Genomic DNA, 24,111 nt, shown 5'->3' with positions numbered 1-24,111 from the left:
TGCTTTTTAATGATAAAATACTCTATCTAAATAGATGATAAATTGCTTTAACAGTATGAGTCTTGAAAAGCAGGGTAGTAAAATGTTCCTCTTATTTAAGAGTTCTCACTTATATAATCCTAAAGTTTACACATTGAGTTTTTAAATCAGTGCAGCTGCTTTCTCTCAAATTTTAAACTTCTTGAATTTTTTTCCTAAAAAGACAAGAAAAAAGTTAACTCTGGCTATTTTTACATGAAAAATATTTAAAATTTGAAATAAATGCAAGATACCACTCCTATTTAGAAAACTATCTCTTTTGTTTACTCCTATGCCACTACCCTTACACCTGCTTGGTGAAAACCTCAAACATGCTTTCCTCCATGATGACTTCATCTTCTGTTTCTCTGAATTTTTACATTACTGAATCATAAAATATACCTTCTAACAGAAATAGATGGTTCTGTAAATGTTCCTTTTTGCTTTTGCTGAGGAAAGAATTGGGGAAGATGGAAAAGGAGCACACTCTTTTTTGTGCAATTTGGAGTTATAATAATTATAATCTAGGAATTATAATTTGAAAGTCTGTGGACTCAAACTTTCATTTCATGCAAAGTATATCTTTCAAGAGGGCAAAAAGTGTAAAAAAAAAAAAAAAATCCAACACCCTTTTATGTTTGAGGTGCAATTCACTGACTTCCAGGAGAGGGAGCTCTAAATGTTTGCACAACTTAAGCCTCTCATTTCTTTATTTTTTTCCCTTCCATTAGGAACAACTCATCTCTGCAGAGCAATGTACAGGTGGGCTTTCTGCATGGAATGTACAGTGCAGCATTGGAAATCTGATGCTATATTATGATTATATTATCTGTTCCCTCAAATCAAGCTTTTTTTGTTGTTGTTTTTATTTTCTGGTACTGGGGATTGAATGCAGGGCCTTAAGCACCCTAAGCATATGTTCTACCTCTGAATTATACCCTAACCCCTCAAATTAAGGTACTTTGAGTAAACTGGCATATCACTGTATGTTATCACATTTCTAGGGTTTTTTAGTACAAAATATGAAGTAGTGTTGATAATTAACCAAGTATTATTCATCTACCAATAATCTACAATGAACAGGCCAATGGGGTCATAGGGATTACTAAGGCTTCATTTTACTCCTTAAGAAAATTTTAGTTAGATTATTATTCTATGTAAAAGTAATCAGATTCACATTCGCACTTTTCATTCCCATCAAAATTCTATTTTCCAACAGCTTTCACCTATCTGCTCTAAGGAACACTGTACTTTTAGATTATTATTGTACAAAAGTATAGCCAGATCATGTGGATACAAAAACTTTAATTTGTGTGAAAGAAAGTCAAACATAACATTCCTAACTTCCTAATGAGGCCTAGAATTTTAGTAACATTTTATGTACTGATGACGTCAGTGAACAAAGCGATAAGATCCCTTCCCTCAGCTGCGAGTGTGAGGCACGCCAGCTTTTATGCAGAACACTTTTTCCCTCTAGCAACTTGTGACATCTGTCTGTCCCTGGTGATGCTCCCCGTCCTCTTACATAACCCCAGTTCACATTCACAAAGTCATTGAGTCTGTCTAGTGCACATCAGGCCTAAAAATTAAAAACTGCAAGGCAACCTGCAAATCCCACGTCAACTCTCCACTTCTGCAACTGAAATGTTCACTCCACACTAAGAGGAGGAAGCTACCACAATACCCTTCACCAAACCTGTGTAGAAGTATTAAATTAAATTGCAATGTGATATTTCTGGAGAATATATTATATAATTTGCACTCTACTCAGAGGTGAGAAGAAATTATTTCTTCTCATTCTTACCACAACTCTATTGAGGCAACATAGTCCATTTTTGATAGGGATCACTTGTGCAATGTCACAGAGATGGGGAAAAACTACAATGTCAAAGTTAAGACAAGGTCATTCATGTTTACAGAAATAAATCACCATGGCCACAGGGGTTGATAAAGGTACCTAAATGATAGGTGACACACTCAGGGCAAGAAAACTGAAGGCAAGTGTCAGTAAGATTGTCAGAAACATTATTTTTCAGCCAGGCAGTAGTAATTTGGGTAGTTTGTATCTTTCAGCAATGGAAGTATCTGAAGGGTAACACTCCTATATCAATATTCAACCCATACTGTTATACCTTCGGACTCACCTCAATAGTTAACCGGGCTGGGTGATTTTCCAGAAGGAGCTGCTCTGCTACCTCCTGAACTGATTTAATATTTTCTTCCTTTTGATCTAGTTCTCTCATTAATTCCTAATTTAAGAAAGAATTACAAAGTGTGTTAGAAAAAAAAGATCTAAACCTGAAATTCAACTTTAGCACACAAGGACAAAGGGTGCACTTACAGCATGATAATCTTTCTTTCGAGCTATGTTGGTATTTCTTTCGCTCCAATCATACGCAACTTCCTCCTCCTCTTTTTCATTTAACCAAATAAGTTCTTTAGTTGCTCGAGTTACAAAATTATGGAGTGTATCAAGGTGCCGTTCTTGATTCCTGGATGTGTTCTTTATAAGAAAAATCATTACAAGAATCATATCTCTGCCAAACAGAGATAAGGAAAAACAGAAGTTTAAAAAAAAAATAGAAAGAAACTTACCAAGAGTTTTGCATACTGACTCTCTAATCTGTGCAACTTTTCTGCATAGGTTAGCTTAAGAGGTGCTGTCATTTGAATCTATGAGATAAAAGGATCAAGATTAGGGATCTTAAGGAATTCTGACTCTCACTTCATGTATTTATTATTGAATTACACGATTTTATGTAAAGAACAAATCAACAAAAAAATACAATGAAATATATAAAAATTTAAAATACACATACCTCACTGATTTTAGCTTCTTTAAGGCTAGATTCAAATTCTTCAATAGCTCGGTGAACATTTTTATGATTTTCTAAATGGCTTTCAACACTTGGCAAATCTGAGCCCCATTCAGTGCGATCCAGCTGCACCTTTTATAGCAAAATACTAGGTTAAAAAAACAAGCAGGGGAGGGGAGGGGAGGGGGGATAGTAGAGAATAGGACAGACAGCAGAATACATCAGACACTAGAAAGGCAATATGTCAATCAATGGAAGGGTAACTGATGTGATACAGCAATCTGTATACGGGGTAAAATTGGGAGTTCATAACCCACTTGAACCAAACTGTGAAATATGATGTATTAAGAACTATGTAATGTTTTGAATGACCAACAATAAAAAAAAAAAAAAAAAAAAAAACAAGCAGGGCTGGGGAAATAACTCTGTGGGTAGAGTGCTTGTCTCACATGAACAGGCCCTGGGTTCAATCCCCAGCAACACACACACACACCAAAAAAAAAAAAAAAAAAAAAAAAAAACACCTGACAGCAATAAAGACTAAAACACTCAGGTAGAAATCCTTTCTTACCTGCATCTCATCGACCCAATTCAAAAGATCCTGAACAAATTTCATGTTGATTTCTTCTTCTGTTAAATTCTGATCCAGCAAAGAAGACTTTAGAAGGGGTTTTCGGATCTGCATCAATTTCAGAGTCTGCAAAGAATTTGGCTCTACTCCTGAACTGAAATTTGGAACTAATCCTGATGGGAAACCAGGTGTAAAAGCTGGAGTGACAGATGGAGTCAGGCGGGATGTCATCCCTGACGACAGGCCAGAAGTCACACTAGAAGAGGTCAGGGATGGGGTTAAACTCTGGGTCAGTCCTGAGTTCAGACAGGGGTTTAAGGTCTGTGCAAATCCTGAGTTTAAACTCTGAGTGATTCCTGATATCATGAGCTTGGTCTGTTCTGTTGTCAACATGCGTCCTTTGCTGTACACAGAGGAACACTCATTCCTTAAGGCCAAAATTTCATCACGCAGTTTTGCAACCCTGAAAAGAAAATCAAAAGGAATAAGGCATAATATAAAATGCAGTTGTGGTAAAGATTGAATCCTAATGTGAGCTACGGACCCTGGTTAATAAAATGTACCAACACTACTTATTAATTCTAATATACCACCAATGCAAGATGTTAATGATAGAAGAAAAGATATGGGGCATTTAAGAACTTAAATTCAATTTTTCTATAAACCTAACTGCTCATATAAATAAAACTTATTTGGAAACAGTCATTGTAACATTGTAATTGTATTGATAAAATTTTGCATCATTATCTTTTTTGTTAAATGTTGTGCTTTGAGCACTTTCAGTATTGTTAGTCTTTATAAATATCACTTACAAGGAACATACACTGTAATGTGATTATTGTCCTGTTATTGGACATTCAGAAAAATTCCAAACTTTTGTTACAAAATATTTCTGGCACGCACATAAAGCTTTTTTTTCTATTTTTATTTATTATCCATATTTTTAATTACTATAAAATCTTAAAAGTGAAACTGCTAGGGTCAAACATGATTTAAATTCTGCTTTCATATATATATATATATATATATATATATATATATATATATAGAGAGAGAGAGAGAGAGAGAGAGAGAGAAAGGGAGAGAGAGAGAGAGAGAGAGAGAAAGAGAGAGAAAGGGAGAGACTGTTGCAGCCTGAAAGGTTTCATTCCTGCACCCAAACCCACTACTCAGAAATACATATTTTTCCAACATTTTGTTACGAACATTTTCCTATAAAATAAACACAAATCTGATTTAAAAATTAACTTTTCTTATTTTTCCATTTTCAAATGTCACATATGAGATAGACAGATTGAGTGCTAGGGATTAAAACCAGGGTCTTACACTCTAACATTGAGCTACATTTCCATCCCCAAATATGAATATTTTTGATGCATGTAATTAAAATACATGCATTTAAAATATCCATTTTAATGAGTATATTAGTTACTATGGCAGTAAATATTACATATATCACATGATTTTTTTCTACAACTGATTTTGAAGAACAAATATCTACACAACATGCCAATGGCAAAATATAACAGAAATAATGATACTCTTTTCAACTGAAAAGAGCTAAGAAATATATTTTGTAAGATTGTCACACTCTACATTCCTATTTCAAGCACCCAAGAACAGCTATTCAGAAGGACAAGGCGGGAAAAAGCAGCACTCTCACCTCTGTACCAACTGATCTGCCTGGTAGTATTTTCCATCGGTAAGAATCTGTATATCAATTACATGCTGGCGTAAAAAGTTCTCACATTCAACTATGTACCCAGCAATTTCTGCTTCATTTTGAAATTGTACACCTGATTCCAACCTTTTAGAATCCTGTATTGAAAAGAAGTCAATATTAATTCTGAGTTACAAGTGTTAAAACTATCCTTAAATTTGAAACTCCAAATACTGAAACAGAAGCCTAGTTGGGCTTTCTTTGTTTTCCCTTTTGATTCTTGGTTTTCCCTTTGCTCACTGTCCCTCAAGGGAGCAAATAATAACCTCAGTGAAGGACATACACCAAGAAATTGATGAAACGTTCTACAAAAGTTTTAATTAATCCAAACACACACTGACCCCCTAACAGCAACCCAGTTGCTCCTAAAATTAACTTACAGACTGGAGAGCATTTCGGGCAAGTATCAGTTTGTCTTCACAGATGACACTGTCCCTCTGAACTCGGTTGGCAATCTGCTGCAGCATTTCCAACCTAAAACAAGGGATAAAGGAAAATATAGCCTTTTCCTGTGACATCAAACAGCTCACCATCCCTAGAAAATGTTAACCAGCAGAAAGTAAAACTCAATCCCACAACAACAATTCAATCAATTCAATACCTGTGTCCATCAAAGGATTCATTGCCGAAGCTAATGCAGGAGTTGATCAGTGTTGGACCACAATGAACAGAGAGAAGATTTTCATTTGAATCAAGACTAGTTCGAGTGCTGGTAGTGTTACTAAACACAGAATCACTGCTACGATAGCTGTAACTACTACTGTGCATTTTTAGTCCTTAAATGATGTTCTTTGACCATTAAAAGTAGACTAAAAATTAGAAGGTTTGGAAAAAGCTCTACTTCTACTGATGAAAAGTGGCAGCTGAATTTAACAGCTTGACCAGCTCTCTTAAATATGCATCAACATGCATATGCAATATGCAGCAAATAATATGCTGATAACTATTCAAAAGAATCTCGCCTAAAGCCATTGGTTTGCTCACTGAGGTTTGTCTTTTATGGCTTGCATTAAAAACCTGCAAGTACAGACAAAGCAGGCTGATTAGGGCGTCACTGGAAAAGATATGCCAAATACTTTCACTATGAATCATCCAATTGCAACCACCTAAAAAACAACTCAGATGCCTCACAGAAGCTCAGGTACAGCTAGTGAATTCCTAGTTAAAAGAACAAATATTCACTAATAGCCTATCTCTTGCAAAGGGCTACTGTGTTCTGAATTACAGGAGGCAAAAAGCTGGAAATTATCAAGTACTCATAGACATTCAAATCTGATGAGAAACAAAGTGCATTTCCATTTTAACCACCATGTCAATTACTCATAAGATTAAATTAACTGGAAAATTATCCATTTACCTTTATATGCCATGCTCTCAACAATGTCACATCTCAGCTGTTATAGTTATATGTTTTAAAGCCAAGGTGCTAAGTAGACTATCAATGTAATGCTTGCAAATGTAATTTGTCTGTGCTTGCTTTTCTTTTCTATAGGCTGTTACATAGCACAAGAACACTGGCTCTTTCCTATATGTCTTTTACACACTCCTTGCCACACAGCTATTATTTACAATTCATAGTCAATGCCAAAAGACTTGTTGTGTCAAGAAAAATGAAGACATCTATCCAAACAAGCTTCTAAATATTTTCCTACCTCCAACACTACAAAGACAAACTGTTCCTTCTCTACTCTAAAGATAGGTAGTTTTCAAAAGGCAAGAAAGGGTAAATTTGAGAATGCTATATCATATACTGCAAGTAAACAGAATAATTCATGAAGTAATAGTAGTACTAACATTTATTAAGTAATTATTATGTTCCAGGAAATTAATCATTTTATATACATGACTTTATCTTATACTCATAAGCCACCAAATGTGGTTGGTACTCTTATATCCTATTCACAAATGAGAAAACTGAGGCTCAAAGAGTTAAAGAACTTATTTAAGATCACACAATGTGCGAGCTGAGTTAACAAATCTAATCCAGGATTCACTGGTTCCTGGGCCCTGAAATCTCAACTATATTCTTTCATTAATATATTTCCATGGTTTGGCTGTGTTACCTAAAGTTATTATACCATAAACTTAATCTTCAATGCAGCAGTGTTGACTGGTGGGACTTATAAATGGTAATTAGGTCAAAAACTCTGCCCTAATGGGGTTTAGTTACTGTAGCAGTGGGTTCCAGATAAAACTAACTTTGGCCTTCTCTTGTGCACATGAATGCTTGCCCATTCGTGTGCATATATGCACACTGTGTGTGTTTTCTTTCTCTCTTTCTCTCTCTCTCTCTCTCTCTCTCTCTCTCTCTCTCTCTCTCTCTCTCTCTCTCTCTCTCTCTCTCCTTTACTCCTTCCATCAAGGTACAATGCAGCACTGAGGCCCTCACCAGGTGTAAGCACTATACTGGACTTCCCAACCTCTAGAACCCTGAGAAATAAATTTCTTTTCTTCAAAGTCATGCAGTCTGCAGTATTTCTGTTGTAGCAACATAAAGTAGTTTAAGATACATACATTAAAATTTGGCTACTACTGTGATGAATAAAAATCTATTCTGTATCATTCACTACTTCAGATGATTAGCTTAGTATCTCCTTTTAATCACCCAAAATTACCTCCTCTATAAAAGCTTCAGCCTGCATATTTCAAGTTTATTTTGATTCTAATGACTGAGTTATGTAGTTGTAACACTATGCATTAACAATAATGTAATCAATAATTTAATCAGGTTGAAAAGTTGGACTTTCCCTTGTATCTTCAACACATTATTTCATATTTTAACAACACTGAAATCGATGTATTAGACATTAAGAACGTCACTAGACTGACCACTTGGATTGTGTGTCAGGTACCACGTTAAGCACTGACAACACAGAGGTCATCAAAAACAAGCCTCTGACTGCATATTCTTGGAGCTCATATCTAAGGAACAGGTAGCACTTGATCAAAGAGAAATAAACAAAATTATAACCAAGCATAAGTGCTATAAAACAAAATACAAGTAAAATATGAGAGTTATAAGCAAGACATGTGAAGCAAACTGGAAGACCATGGAACGCTTCTAGAGGAAGTTAACATTGAAGCTGGGGTAAAGAGTACAGAGAAACAGGGAGGAGAAAACAGTCTCCCAGCAAAGGAACAGACTGTGCAAACACCCTGTGTGTGGAGGGGGGTGTGATCTCAGCACATGAGAGCCCCTGAGAGAAGAGTGCCTGCTCTGTAGAGAGCAAGGAGGTCAGTGAGGTATGCCTGACCACACAGGCCCCGGGATATAAAGCATGGTCCCTATGGGCCTCACAGCTCACAAGGGACACAGATCACTATTCCCACATATTACAGGCAGGCTGTGAGGCAAGGACTACAAGGGAAGCAAATTTATCCAACAGGGTTGGGGATACAGTGTGGGAGTAGAGTACTTGCTTGCTTAGCATGCAACAGACTCAGCTCCATCCCCAGCACTGAAACAATAAGTAAATAAAATAAAATTCAACCAATAAATGTTTCCTGGAGATTAAGCTATATCTTCCTGGGCAACAGTAGTGCAAGCAACAGAATATAACAGCCAGTGGTGATTTCATGGGATAAATGGATTTGTACAAATATGGCAGAAGAGGAAGCTGAGCTGATATTTACTTTGTGTTTTTAAGATATGAGCCCATGGCCCTTGAAATGGAGGCAAGGCTAGATTTTGGTTTCCACTGCCCTGCAGAAATAGGTCCAGGAACACAAATGCAAGAAGAAATAAAATAACTGCTAAACTCAGAGCTTCCAGATCTAGGTCTGAGTGACTTAAGGCCACCTTTCCCAGGTTTCTATGGGTAATTTTGATTGGCTTTAAAGTGTAATAACACCTTATATGAGACTTCACATACCAGTCCAGCATACCAAGTCCTTTATATCATTAATTCACTGATCTATTTATTCCTTAAAATATCTTCAAGTTTCCTAGATAAGAAAATGGAGGATGAGAAAAACTGTGATTTACCCAAGATGATAGGACTAAGTAAATGGAAAAGGCAAATATGGGTCCTCTGTCTACCCAGTTTTAAAACTAAGGTCTGCTGCAAAACATCTGTCCTACCTTTCCACTTCTGGACGAAGCACCTTTTCCCTCTCGAGCATGGCAATGATGAGTTTTCCCCACTCTTTTTCTATGTCATTTGGATGATAACCTTGAAGGAGTTTGATGCGTCCAAATTCTATCCATATCTTGAGGGGGGTGGAAAAAAACTTTAATGTGAAGCAAAGACATTTTTTTAAATATTTTTTTAGATGTTTTATTCCTTTATTTAGATGCAGTGCTAAGAATTGAACCCATAGCCTCACACATGCTAGGCAAGTGCTCTACCACTGAGCCACAACCCCAGCCCACAAAGAGATTGTTTTAAAAAAAGATTATGCTTGACAATACAAAGGAAACTTCAGCTTACCTCTAGTAGTTTATAGAGGCGTTTAATTTTTGATTTTTCTGTCTCTTTTGGTGGGATTTCTGTTTCTTTAAACTGTAAATACTGATTATAAAGTGCCTAAAATGAGAAGGAAAATAAGCTAAAGGTCAAACTTCAAAGATATATTTTCATTATCTCATTACGTCACTGCTGTAAATTGTGCCATATACATTCAGTGGAAGTCCTTTATAAAATACACACTCAAGGACAATTCCTATTAATTGGTGGCCTGGGTTATATAAGATTTGGCAAAGGTGTAATTACTGATATGAACCATGATTCAGCATGTACCACACAGGAACCTGGATAATAATAAAACCATGGCAAGTTTTACTATGGCTGTACAAAAAACTCTCTCATTGTCCAAACATGAAAGCATATTCTTTAAAAATCTATATATACTTTCTAAATGCTAAATTTATTTCACTGACTTATTTAGGTTTTAGTTTGTGGAAAAATAATTTGATGTGATTCCTACAGAGGAAGGAAAAAAGCCCACCCTATTTTACGGTTATATCCTTGAAAACAGAATTCTTAGCAGCAAAGTAGGACTAAAATCTGATTTCAATGTCCCATTGGCCAATTTAAATAGGTTTTTGTTTTGTTTTGTTTGTTTTTGCAGTACTGGGAATTGAACCCAGGGTGGCTCTACCACTAAGCTACATATCCAGCCATTTTTTATTTTTTGAGGCAAACTCTTGCTAAATTGCCCATGCTGGCCTTGAACTTGACATCCTCCTGCCTTGGCCTCTCAAGTAGCTGGAATTATAGCACTACCACATCTGGCTTGAACAGAATTTTTTAAATAAATGAAGATAGGTGCTATTAGTTGATGGTACTATTATTATATTAGTTTGAATCAACTAATTAAATTATCATTTTGCTTATAGATATTAATTTGGGAGTCTCTGAAATATAATTTATTGTATTTATTAAAAAGTTCCTTCAGCAAAATTATCTAGATAAATAAATGTCTCCACATTTAATAACTGTGTACTAATTATTCTGTCCTAATTCATGCTGCCTTAAAACAAGACCCTAAAAATCATCAGGCAAACACACTTCTGCAGAATTCCATTCAATGGCTTACTGCCTGATAGAATTATCTGGCATTTCCTCACAAAAATATTTTCTTTCCCATATATGTCCTATCATAGGCACTCTCAAGTAATCTGTATGGTCAAAGTTCTTCCACAACCTTAAGAATCTGTACTAGTCACAGCTAATATAAATTAACCCAGGGATGCAGACTATAGGAATCCATTCAGAAATAGGAGAATTTAAACATGAAACCTGGAATTCATTTTGAACTAGAAATGCGTCTTTTGGATGTCTGTTGGTTATTAAGCACTGAATGGTACGTGTACTAAAAACTGCTACTGGTACCACCTGGTAGTAGAAGGGAAAATCTTTCCCACTTTGTAAAAGTTCATGTCTACATAAAAAGCCATCATACAAACAACGTGAGAATACATTGAAAAACCTTCAGATCAACAGATGCCAAGTGATTTTGTGCCAAGGACAAACTCCCTGTGGCAATGTGAATAAGAGCTGTGCCACAGATGTTCTGTACAGATGCCTGAGCACAACAAATAACTTTTAACAGGGCCCACCCTGAGTTATTAGTTTTTGTGATTCTAGTGTGATCATCAAAACAAAACTTAATTCTTTTTATCAAAGAATTAAGGCTTTGGAGTCAATACTCACATTATTGGTTTATAAAAACAAAAAACACTGCTCTTTGAAATCCAAATGAACAAAATGAGAGAGCATTCTACTATCAAGAATTCTTGGCTAAGTGTACATACCTATAATGTGATTTATAGTTCTATAACACTCTTGCCTCAAAAAGCTTGACCTAAATTTTTCAGAATTGGCAAATGTTTTGCTAATCCATTTAGCCTCTAACACTAGCCTACTGAGGGTTAATTGTGAATTCATTTGTACTGAAAAAGAGATAAACATTTTCAAACTCATGGTGAAATTCAGGATATATGTTGTATTCTACCAAAGATGCCTCTGAGGCAGTTTCTAAGAGGATTCATGCAGAGATGCGCTCCCAACCACTGTCGTGTGTGAGAGCTTCCCAAAGGCCCTCCTGTCATACCATCTGGTGAGCTTCAAGCATTGCCCACCCACCAAAAACAATGTGGCAATGTCAGTTCCAGAGACTCTCTCAAATTATACCTGTAAACTCTCAACAAATAAAAGCTCAGGGAATATAAATTTTTTAAAGATGTTCTTGCTATCATATTTTAATTAACATTTACCTTCATTTTCTCTGTAAAATAGTGAAACAAGTAAAAAATGTCCCTACTAATTAGTGGTCTACCAATAGCAGCTTTCTTGAGATTCTAACATTATAGAGTTGTTCAAGCATTAGTTAAAAAGTTTATTTTCAAACCAATCCTACTCACCATAAATAACTATAAAAAGAAATAAACCCTATTTGACTCCTCTATGATACCAACCTTTAGTTCTACAGGATTATTAGGAAATGTTCTCTCTGACATTGTGGTCACATGGTGTCTAATCCACTGGATGAGGTAGTTCACCATATTCTGGTATTCAATCCATTTGACTTCAACATCCTAAAACAATGAAATTACAGAAAAAGTTCATGTCTGTAGACAACATTCCTACCTGACACAATTTAGTCAGAAGTCCTTCTGTGACTTCACTTGTCTTGAAACTGGATAGAGAAAACCAGCTAAATGTTTTCTATTCCACTCAGTCACAATCCTTTCCACACAAACAGTTTTTAAAACATGCTATCAACTTCTGGCCACCAACAGTAGCCTAATGAGTGTCAGCTCGATCCAAAGATAGTGCTCTTCAAGGTGTTGAGGAGGTTTCTGAGATGCCATCCAAATTCTTCAGACAAAAATGTCATTATCAACTTGGGGTGTTTTCCAGGGTTCAAAAAGGGGACGTAACAGCTTACACAAGCCAGGCAAGCCATCTATGCCAACCATCTTGAATGTCAATTGCATATCTGACACTCAAAGGAGTTATACAGTATGTAGGAAACCAGACAGGAATGAATTGGATATGGTGGAGATTAGTCAAGTACTCATTAAGCAACCTTTTTACAAAGGTAAGAAACTGGAATACTGCCAACCACTATGTTCAATTAAGTATTTGATGACTGTTATGTTTAAAGATTGTGCTTGTTGTTGTAATAAAAACTAAAACTTTAGGACATAAAACCTATTGTTGTCAAGGAGTTATTTTCTAAATTAGAAGACAGGGAAGATTCATGGTGTTTTTACCTTGAATTTGCAAAAGCAGTATTTAATTAAGTATTCAAATAACTGAAACAGATAGTATATGCTAGAAATTGAGATAAAAATCAGGTGAGTATCCATGTGCTCTGAAAGGGCTAAAGGTTTCTGGGAAGGCAATCTGTGAGCATTTCTGAAATGATCAGGAACTAATTATATGGCTAGGAGAGGCCATGGAGAGTGTGGATAAAAGACAAGGGAATCCCAAGTAAGTGAGGACACTGAAATGGAAATGCCCCAGCTACCAGTAAACTAAACTGTTCATGGTAGAAAATCCTAGTCAAAAATGTAGGTAAGCAGAATTCTTACAGAACTTTGAATGTCAGGGTATCTAGCTGAATTTAATCTTGTGAACAATATGAGGACACTGTATGTTTTCAAGCTAAAGACCCCAGATTTTAGGCTGGTTAGTTTGGTAATCAGATGCAGAGGTGATAAGAAGAAATTTTTTTAGATGGAGATAGAAAAGACATAAGCTATCATCCTACTTCTAATATAAATGAATAAGAGGCAGGAGTAGGGTGGAGGTAATAAGAGGATAGTGCAACAAACAGCCACAAGAAACATTTTGAAGCAACATTCAACATTGAATTGTGAGAGGTTGAGCATGGGAAAGAGTTACTTATACTTTGGGAGAACAAGAGGAAGAGAATAGGTCTAGAACCAACAGCATACAGAGGTGACACAAGAGACTAGAAATGGGAGCCTACAAGGTAAGCTCCTACATCTTCAGAGTAAGGAAGAAAATGTATCTGCAGGAAGAGGGAGAAGCCCAGGGTCAAAGGGGATCATCCTCAATGCAGAACACATATTGTTTCCTGTTCTCATCCAGAAATGCACAAGCACTTGTTAGCATGACCACTACCAAACGTGTGACTGAATTAAATTACATACACCTTTGAGTAACAGTGATCTAAGGAAGACAAAACACCCAGACTGCATGTCAAAGACCTAGCTCTGTTAATACGGTCAAATCCAATAACCTGTGCCAGGCCCCTGCTTTAAATCAGAAAAATATCTAGTTAACTTATTTCATGGGGCCATATGAGTTAATGAACTTGAAACTGCTTTCAAAAGTGAGATTATGCCGTACATACATAAGGACAGGAAATAGTTATAAAACAGACCCAAAACTAAAAATGAAAATGGTTTATAGCATTTATTTGTGAAATGACCTGTAACTCTAAATAGCTTATTTTATTTGTGAGACAGAAAAATTTTTTTAGTTATACTTTAATCTTAATGGTGGAATGGTGCCATGAAATGTATATAGTATCAGTTTATTAAACAGTGCATTGATTCAAATTCTTCTAAATTTATTTGACATTTAAAAACTGTAAAAAGAACTGTCAAAGAATTCATTCAACTGGTGACCATCATATCAGAAGCTTCCAATACAGAAAACTCAGTACTCACATTTGCTCCAATGCCTTCGCCACCTTCAGGGACTTTAGGAAATGCATCATAGAGAGATGACACATAAGTTATTACTGATTTTTCATCAGGTGAAGAGACATCAACATCTAAAAATGGCAACATAAATTATTTATTTCATGATATCAATGGTTTGGTTTTGATCAACTTTCATGCCAGTACACACACAGACAAAAAAACAACTCACCTTCAGGGTCCAGAAGTCTAATGACACCAATTTTTTCTGCTACATAAAAAGCGTGCTCTAAATTTGCAAGGTTGCTTTGAACAGCAACAGTATTCATGTCTATCAGGTCCGGCCTAGGAAAAAGTTTACAGTGTTAATTAAGTTTTTAACATGGCAATTCAACTTTATACTTATAGGTGTATCTATTTACACAACAAGTTCCACAAATAGTAATACTAAGCTGGTGTTAAAAACCAGAGATTTTCTTCAAACATTTAACACTGCTTACTTACCTCAGAAACTTATGTGTGCAGAAATCAAACACAGCAATATAAAAGTTTGAACATACGTAACTGTCAACCAAGTCCATAAATGCCTTATACTCAGAATATACACAAATATTTATCCCATTAAGTGGATTTAAGTTCCACTGTTCCAAGAGCATCCTTCCAACAACCAGCATCCTTTCAATATTTCTCCCCCAATACATAAAGCTTATACTCAGTTCAATGTCACACCACCAGACTCCTTTCCTCCTGGCCTGCACCACTCAACTATATCACCCAAGACAACCTTATACTTTCTCCCACTATTAATTCATTGTGTGCACATACATGTTGTTTCTCTCAAATGGTCAACTCCAATACAGTGAGAACCATAGATAAATAAATTTTTGGATTTTATCTTACTATTGAAATACATAAACACAGCAGACCCTGAACAAATATCTATCATTCAGTTGGTAAGTAGGTAGGTTAGTTAGAAATTAGAATCATAAATTAATGACTAGAACAAGAACTAGTGTATACTTCATGAATAAGTAAGTGTATTCTTAGTCAAAAAACTTGATTCTTCAATGATTATTCATTCTCTCTGTGTTCATACTCTCTCTCTCACTACACACAATCTCCTAATTGTGAGACACATAATACTCGAAATGAGAGAGATACTTTCAAGCTATTTCTACCTACAGGAGACAGGAAAAGATGTCGCAAATACTCCTTGTATAGAAAGTGGCAAAACATGATAGATGGAAATGTCCCCTTAAGGCCAGAAGCTAGTCAGGAAACTTTGATCTCAAGAACAAAGCATTAAAGAATACAGAAACAAATCTGGAAACAACAAAGCCTTCAAAAAGAGTAGCACCCACCCCCAAAATCACCGAGTCAGAACTTGTTTATCAATGTGCAAAGGAAGGCTCTCTATAATCCCCACAGGCGAGCTGGTTCAAAATAATCACTGGGGAACCACAGCAAGAGTGGGAGGGCTCAGAGGTGGCCTGTGAAAAATGATATGGAAATTATTTTGAGTACTATTTGGAAGACCATTTACATAAGAAACTCTTTGAAAACACATGATTAATTTTCTGAAAAGGTAAACAGCAATTTGTATTCTTATTTTTATCTGGTGATAAAGCAGGCTTCCAAAAAAGTCTACTTATACTTTGACAGCACTTTGAAGTGTTCAAAACTTGGAAGTATGGCTACCAATTCCTATGTGTTCATATCCAAGGAAATTATTAGGAAATTCCTTAACAATTTTCATATGCCACCAATATGATCACTCATAAGGGATCCTACATGCATTATAGAAAAAAGAAATACACTGACAATAGAGGTAAATGACAGACCTTTAAAGACGGCATTTTTAAAGTTGCAGGGAATCATGTTGAAGAATCCATCTGCCAACATCAAGTTTACTAAACAGGTATGTGTAACAGTCTACACAAAAACAAATTCCTAAAGTTCTTTCATTAAAAAATTGTTTTGTTTTTATAAAGTTCACACATTTTTGGAGAAATAAAAAACCAGCCTTTCTGAGTCTGCCAAAACTCAAAACAAGAAACAGCACGTTATTATGAGAACCCTGCCATTAGCAAAGAAAGTAAACACTGAGTAATCCCAGAAAGAATGAATAAAGTCATTGAAGAATGAAGTTTTTTGACTAAGACTAAAACATAAAACTTCCTTCAGAATGACATAGTCCTTGCAGCACAAAAGCAGCTGCATAATACAAGGAGCTCTGAACAAGTCACCTCTTTTATCCTAAAGTTTAACACTTTAGTGGAACAAGGATCTACAAGGTTCTCCTTCATTAAAAGACTAGAATAAAGAAGATTGATTAAACAAAAAGGAGAAAAGGGAAAAAATTAAGAACCAGTGTGAAAAAATAATAGCTTCAGAGTCTTCAAACCTCTAGTGCTCTGGCCATTTTTGGTCTTACAATGTGCCCCCCCGCACACCTCCCTGAGAATCCAGAAGAGGCTGGGCTCTGCTCTTGCCTCTTTCTTTCTTCACAGCTCACTGGTATAAACAACCTTTAACAACTTCCAGCTATTTTTCATATACAGAGGTTTTTGGTTTTTATTTTTTTCATTCTAAAGGTTTCATTTCACTGTAACATCTCTTTTTTGTTTGGGGAACATTAGCAGAAAATTTCATTTCCATCTTAGGTTTGATTAACCAAAGAGCATTAGACTATCTTATAAGTGCAGAAGGCCTTGTTCCTGTATTATACTTTAGACAGTTGAGTATTCTAACTTTCCTATTTTATAAAAAATCTTTTATTGAAATATCAGCCATGTAAAAATAACATATACTTGGGCTAGGGTTGCTGCTCAGTGGCAGAGCACTTGCCTCGCACATGTAAGGCACTGGGTTCGATTCTCAGCACCACATAAAAACAAATAAACAAAATAAAGATATTGTGTCCATGTATATATAAAAAATACAAATTTTTTTTAAAAATAATACTCATCTTTTGTCATAAAAAGGGGGGGCTACTTTGTTTTGTTATGCTATGATAATATATTGTTTTCTAAATGATTAAATCATTGTGGATTGTAATTTTTATTTATATAACTTTGTCTTCCATAAATGTTTAAAAACAGCTTGAAAAGAAGTGAAAATGGAAGATGATTACATGAATATTAAACTAAAATAAAACCCAGAGAAGGCCACAAAGTGAAGTTAAAAGTAAAAGCAAAAAGTGAAAATCACTTATATGTATGCACAGTATCCTTAATTTGTTCAAAACCTATAAAGTCAAAAGGTATTAAAAACTCCTGTAATCCTAGCAACTCTAGAGGCTGAGGCAGGAGGACTACAGGTTTGAGGCCAGCATCAACAACTTACCAAGGCCCTACACAACTTAGTGAGCTTCTACCTCAAAATTAAAATTAAAAAAAAAAAAGAAAGAAAAAGGCTGGAATATAGCTCAGTGATAAAGTACCCCTGAGTTCAATCCTCAGTGCCCCCCTAAAAAAAAGTAATTTAAAAAAAAAGACTGCCTCCCCAGCATCCACCACCCCCCAAACAAAAACCCTAGGAATAAATCTAACCAAGGAGGTGAAAGACCTCTACTATGAGATACAATGACAACATTGAAGAAAGAAATTCAAGAACCCAAGAAGATGTAAAGACCTCCCATGTTCATGGCAGAATTAATACTGTTAAAATTGCCATACTACCAAAAGCAATATATAGAATTCCCATCAAAATACCAATGTCCTAAAATTCATTTGGAAGAATAAAAGATCCAGCATAGCCAAAGTAATTTTAAGCCAAAAAAGCAATACTGGAGGTATTAGAAAACCTGACTTCAAATTATTTTAAAGAGCTATAATAACAAAAACTGTGTGGGACTAACATAAAACAGACACATAGACTAACAGTACAAAATACAAAACAGAAAGACAAACCCACATATGTAATATCATCTGATTCTTGACAAAGGTGCCAAAATATATACTAGAGAAAAGATATCCTTTTTTAACAAATGATGCTAGGAAAATTGGTTATCTATGTATAGAAAAATGAAACTAGACCCTTATTTCTTGCCTTACACAAGACTCAACTCAAAATGGATCAAAGACCTAGAAATTAGATCAGAAACTATGCATCTCCCAGAAGAAAATACTCTAACACACAGATGCAAACAATGACTTTCTCAATATAACCCCTAAAGCTTAGAAAATAATGCAAAAGTTAATAAGTAGGATGGCATGAAGTTAAAAAGCCTCTGCACAGCAAAGGAAACAATGAAGAATGTGAAGAGGGAGCATACAGAACGGGAGAACATCCTTGCTAGCTACTCTCCTGACAGAGGACTAATATCCAGAAAATATAAATATATGTAAAGAACTCGAAAAACTTAACACCCAAAACACAAATAACCCAATCAATAAATAGGAAAAAGAGCTAAACAGACACTTCTCAAAGGAAGAAATACAAGTGACCAACAAATATATAAAAATGTTCAATACCCCTCACAATCAAAGAAATGCAAATCAAAACTACACTGAGATTCCATCTCGTAGCAGTCAAAATGGCAGTCGCCAAGAATACTAATAATAAATACTGGAGAGGATATGCAGAAAAAGGAACACTTACACTGTTGGTGAGGCTATAAATTAGTATAACCACTATGGAAACCTGAATGGAGGTTCCTCAAAAGACTAGGCTTGAAGCCACCATATGACCCAATTACACCACTCTTCTGTATTAATCCTAAAGAATTAAAGTCATCATACTACAGTGGTACATGCATAGCCATGTTTATAGCAGCATAATTCACAATAGCCAAATTATGGAACTAGCCTAGATGTTGTTCATCAATGGGTAAATAATACAGAAAATGTGATTGATCTCTTTATTATTTATACATTGATTAACAACATCTAGGCTGGTTCCATAGTGTACACACACACACACACACACACACACACACACACGAGTTTTTATCAGCCATTAAGAATGAAAATAGGTCATTTGCAGAAAAATGGATAAAACTTGAGAACATTAAGTGAAATAAGCCAAACTCAGAAAGCTAAGGGTCATGTGTTTTATCTCTTATGTGGAAGCTAGAGAGAAAAAAGGAAAAGGGAAGTTGGGGGAAATCTCCTAAAAATCAAAGGCAAATCAGTAGAAGAAAGGGACAAGAGGAAGAGTGTAGGAGAGAGAAAGAGGAAATAATGTGGAATGATATTGACCAAACAATATTGTTATATTATGTGTATGCACTAAAATGTAACAACAAATAACCCACTATGAAAAAATATAATACACCAATAAAAAATTAGGGGGAAAATGGCTATTGCCATAATACAAAATAATTTTGGATAAAGGTAATGTTTTCATTTTTGATACAGCACTCATTTAAAAAAATAATCTCCCTACATTTTACACACACACACACACACACTCCTATACACATGCATGTATAGGAATATCTGAAAATAAATGTTAATATAGCATAAATATTCTCTACCTACACCAAGGCAAATCTGTTCCAGTCCTCATCATATGCATTATTAATATATTAGGTCACATTAGAATTAAGTATGATTCTACGGTGAATTATGGGTCCCACAGTGTTACAAATGGCTTAAGATTAGCACAAAGACTACTTGAGGCTCCACATCATGATGCCAAATTCCAACACACCCAGTTACAAGGAAAATGGAACAAAGAAATTTTTAAAGAAAGCACTTAGAAACACACAACATGAAACAGTGACTAAAGTAAGCTAAGAGAAGGGATAACATAAGTAAACTGAGAGAGAAGTGTAGTATGGACATAATAGTACCACTCCTAAACAAAAAATGTGACAACAGCTGAGAGGACAAATATGAGAAACCCCAACAGTAAAGGTCCAAACCATGGTTCTTTTTTTTTTAAAGTATGAAAAAATTAAGTAATGAAAATTCATAGGGTTTTCTAGATTGTTTCCGCTCCCAATTCACACTCAATGATTACTTAAGAGGAGAGAAATACTTAATATTTTAGCTACTCAGCCAACCGCCTTTCTATGTTTGAGAAATTTTCTTTTTAAATCCTTGGGGGAAAGGAAGAATGTAAAGGCATCCTCACTGAGGGCTCTCAACAACTTCCAGCAGTAGGTTGTGTTATAATCCTGAGCCTGGGCTGGTAACTGCTCTGTGCTGGCATTACGAACTGAGAACTAATGGAACATCCCATATGAAGCTGAGAACTAAAAATGAAGAAAATATGGAAAAAAATTAGGCTTCTGGTACCAGGAAAAAGGACCATGATGATGGCAATACTCATAAAGGGACACAAGAGAGGATGCAAAGCGCATGTGTGGGTACTGACACGCCCAGAAAAATGAGATGTAAGAAATAAGATGGAGCTCCAGGTGGTTGCCGAAACAGTACCCATGGACACATACATCCCCATGTCTCCACACTCGGAACGGTTTAGGGCCCCAAGCCAGATAAGAATAGAGAGGAAGCCCTGCTTACCTAATATTTTAACAAGTTTCTCTCCCTCTCCGCCAGGTAATTCTCACAAGGGAAGTTTGGGAACAAAGCCATGTTAGAATCCTTCATCTCTAATAATTCTTTGATTTTCTTTTGAGACTATAAACATTTTGTATAGGAAAAATAATCCACAAAATACCATCATATGACCATGTAACAAAACAAACACAAAGTACCCACAAATACACCTGCTTAGTGCCTTACGCCCTCAATAGGAGACAGTGAACTTATCCAGTGTTTATTTTTATTGTTTAAATCCAGAAGAAAACAATCAGTTAGTGTTGGAAGGGCATAACATTTTGTGTTAGCCTTATTCTGGAATGCATTATAAAATGACAAAGTCTAGAGAAGACAGCATTTGGTCATAGGTATTTTTTTTAAATCAGAATAAAAATACAATTTAATTATCTAATTTGAATTATCTGATCATCTGAAAAGACCCTAAATAACAATTTACTATCTCAAATTTTTTTAAAAGGACAATACAGAGTATGGAATGGTGGTAAACAAGGGCTGGGTAAGAGGGTATTCGGAGTTTAATGGGTACAGAGTTTCAGTTACACAAAGAGAGTTTTGAAGATGGCTGGTAGTGGTGGTTGTATAACAATGTAAATGTACTTAATGCAACTAACTGAACTGTATACATAAAAATGGCTAAGATAATACAGTTTATGTGTATCTTAGCACAAATCTATTATTAATTTTTAAAAGACAATTTTACATATTATAGAGAAAAGACTATATTGAGGTGGGGAAAAAATAACAAAAATCAGGTGTCTGTGTGTGTGTGTGTGTGTTTTTTTAAGAGAGAGTGAGAGAGGAGAGAGAGAAAGAGAGAGAATTTTTAATATTTATTTTTTAGTTCTCGGCAGACACAACATCTTTGTTGGTATGTGGTGCTGAGGATCGAACCCAGGCCGCACGCATGCCAGGCGAGCACGCTACTGCTTGAGCCACATCCCCAGCCCCGGTGTCTGTGTTTTAGTCCTAACTTATTCTTGGTTTGACTTTGGAGACACACCATGTAACCTATGCCTCAAATCCTCCTATGAAAAATTGAAAGTCAAGAATTTCAGAAGTTAGAACAAAGTTACCTAAAATTCGAATTACACCTAGGGAGCATCTGGAAATGGGTGTGGACATGGCAGGGAGGGCATTATGGGTTGTTGCTGGCATAAGGTTTGAAGAATCCAAATGAATGGCTTAAGATCTCAAGAGAGGATTTACGGAAAAGCAGTTGTGGAAATAAGTATATACAACAATGTATTCAGGCTACTAAGAGGTATCTACTCACCCAAAAGCATGCAACAAAAATGCAATCAGAGAAGACATAACCTGACACTTTGGTATGCTTCATATACAAAATTCCAGTCAACAAATCAGCAAGTTCATTCATTTATTCACTCAGTACTTCATTATCAACCATGTACCAAGCAATGAGGCACTGAGAATATAATCCCTATATATATGTAGAGCTCAGAGCTCTCCAAAAGGGGGTCCCAGAGGGCACCAGGAGAAAACCTGAGGGAAATGCATGCACACATTCTGCAGATGAAGGAAGCATGTCTATAAGGAGCCCCATGCATAGTCAAGGAGTCAGCCAATGGAACATGGTGAGAGGTGAGCTAGAGGGTGGCCAGGTTCCAGGGAGAGGCCAATTCTCATGAATTTCTTAAAAGATTGCAAACTTTTTTCCTAAGAACCTTGGAAAGCCATTAAAGTATATTAAGGAGGATTAAAAGATTAAATCATCAGATATGTGTGGGATCAGATGGAGGAGAAATTTAAAGTGGTGCAGATACCTCCCATAGAATCCAGCTAGAAGACCATGATGGCTTCCAGAAGAATACTGCAGCAATGGGGAGAACTAGAGAGGTCAGAAGATATTTAGAAGGTCAAATCCACAGAACTTCATTCTATAACCTTGATTACAGAATTCAACCTGTCTCTCAATAATAAGACTACAGGCATAGATGAGAGAAAATAGAAAGAATGTCAAACATGCAACCTTGAGCCTCTCAACACTTACAGTAAGAGAATTTCCAAAGAAAAAAATGCTCAACAGTGTCAAATACAAAGTAGTAGTATGAGGGTTAAAAAATGTCTGCTCTTCTTGCTACATGGAAGTCACTCACGACCCTAGAAGTATTTTAGTGAATTATGAAGCCAGAACCAAATTAGAGTGGGTTGAGGAATAACACCAAGTGAAGAAATGAAGGCGGACACAGAAAACTCTTTTGAGGAATTTGAGAAGGGAGTAGTTGGAAAAAAGCTTGGTGTGAAGGCAGAGTGTTTCTGTTGACTATTTTATTAACAGAAGAGGTTTCAGCATGCTTAAAATCCAAGGAGAAACATCTCCTGAAGGGAAACGTTGAATACACATGAGTAAGAAGGTTTCTGAAGCAAAGGCTGAGAAGAAGCCACAACACAGCAAGAAGGGACTGGCTTAGGATAGGGGGGACAGAACATGGCTATACGAACAGGGAGCGAGAGCAGGTGATGAGGATGAATGCAAATGAAGGGGGACTTCAACCTTTGAGAGCAGGAGGAAAGATTTCCCACTTCCTTTCTTAATTTCCCTGAGGGCATCTAATAAGGGTGAAGAAGAGATACAGAAAGAAAGATGATGTGAGGGAAGGGGTCAGTAAAAGACAGGAAGACTACTGGCCAGACAAGTCCAGGCTGCTGCTGCTCAAATTCTATGAAACCAATCTACCCTGAAGTGTGACTTTCTCCAGCGCCTTTCACTCCTGGGGACATGTACAGACAAGGCAAATGGCTGGGCTCACAGTCTCAAGCTTTGCTGGGGAAACAGTATATACTCAGCAGTTTGCAAGGAGCAAATGAAAGGAATTCTCTGGAAGTTTAAAACAAAAACAAAGAAACCTCCTCTGGAATTACCTGAAGAGCAGTCTTAAAAACCTCCTCTATCCTCCAGAACACAAGCTGCTCACAGACACATGAAACAGCATATATCATGTATCATCAGCTCTGCACAGAGCACACAATGAGAATACGCATTCACATGCCTCACTGCTGTGACAGCATAGCAGTTACCATAACAAATTCCTGAACATGACTGCTCCGACTAAATCAAGTTCAGACTTAGCATATTCTTACTGCTTTTATTGGTGCAACAAGCATCTCACCTACTCTTCCCCCTCAAAAAAAAAAAAAAATTCTATAAAACGGTCTCCTCCCTTTAATCCCAGCAAATAAATATGAGCACATGGAAGACCCACGCATAGTTACGTAACAGGGTGTAGACATTCCTCTATGCTCATATTTGGGCACATATTGTTGAAAGAAATAAAGCCAAGAACTCCAAGGTGGCAACAAGCTATTAAGATAATTTCCCCTTGTTCTCACAACTA

General features: G+C 36.1%; 1 protein-coding gene across 10 annotated transcripts in view; it reads right to left on the bottom strand.

Moving 5' to 3' along the window:
• Dst (dystonin) overlaps positions 1 to 24,111 on the bottom strand; it is a 334,297-nt gene that overhangs the window by 156,197 nt on the left and 153,989 nt on the right. For 9 of the 10 annotated variants that reach the window (XM_026398944.2, XM_077801782.1, XM_077801781.1 and 6 more), the window contains 12 exons: positions 14,479 to 14,591; positions 14,274 to 14,380; positions 12,045 to 12,164; positions 9,556 to 9,651; positions 9,207 to 9,334; positions 5,506 to 5,599; positions 5,069 to 5,223; positions 3,406 to 3,868; positions 2,838 to 2,966; positions 2,614 to 2,691; positions 2,360 to 2,521; positions 2,163 to 2,267 (listed from right to left, as the gene is read on the bottom strand). In XM_026398944.2, the coding sequence (XP_026254729.2) occupies positions 2,163 to 2,267; positions 2,360 to 2,521; positions 2,614 to 2,691; positions 2,838 to 2,966; positions 3,406 to 3,868; positions 5,069 to 5,223; positions 5,506 to 5,599; positions 9,207 to 9,334; positions 9,556 to 9,651; positions 12,045 to 12,164; positions 14,274 to 14,380; positions 14,479 to 14,591 (1,750 nt within the window). Of the gene's footprint in view, positions 1 to 2,162; positions 2,268 to 2,359; positions 2,522 to 2,613; positions 2,692 to 2,837; positions 2,967 to 3,405; positions 3,869 to 5,068; positions 5,224 to 5,505; positions 5,600 to 5,726; positions 5,894 to 9,206; positions 9,335 to 9,555; positions 9,652 to 12,044; positions 12,165 to 14,273; positions 14,381 to 14,478; positions 14,592 to 24,111 lie in introns of those variants that run through there. The other variant, XM_026398947.2, reaches the window with a different exon arrangement.

This window comes from Urocitellus parryii, chromosome 8 (assembly GCF_045843805.1).
Source record: "Urocitellus parryii isolate mUroPar1 chromosome 8, mUroPar1.hap1, whole genome shotgun sequence".
In the NCBI taxonomy this organism is placed as follows: domain Eukaryota; kingdom Metazoa; phylum Chordata; class Mammalia; order Rodentia; family Sciuridae; genus Urocitellus; species Urocitellus parryii.
Note: the sequence above shows the minus strand (reverse complement) of the source record. Positions and strands in the feature narration are given on the sequence as shown.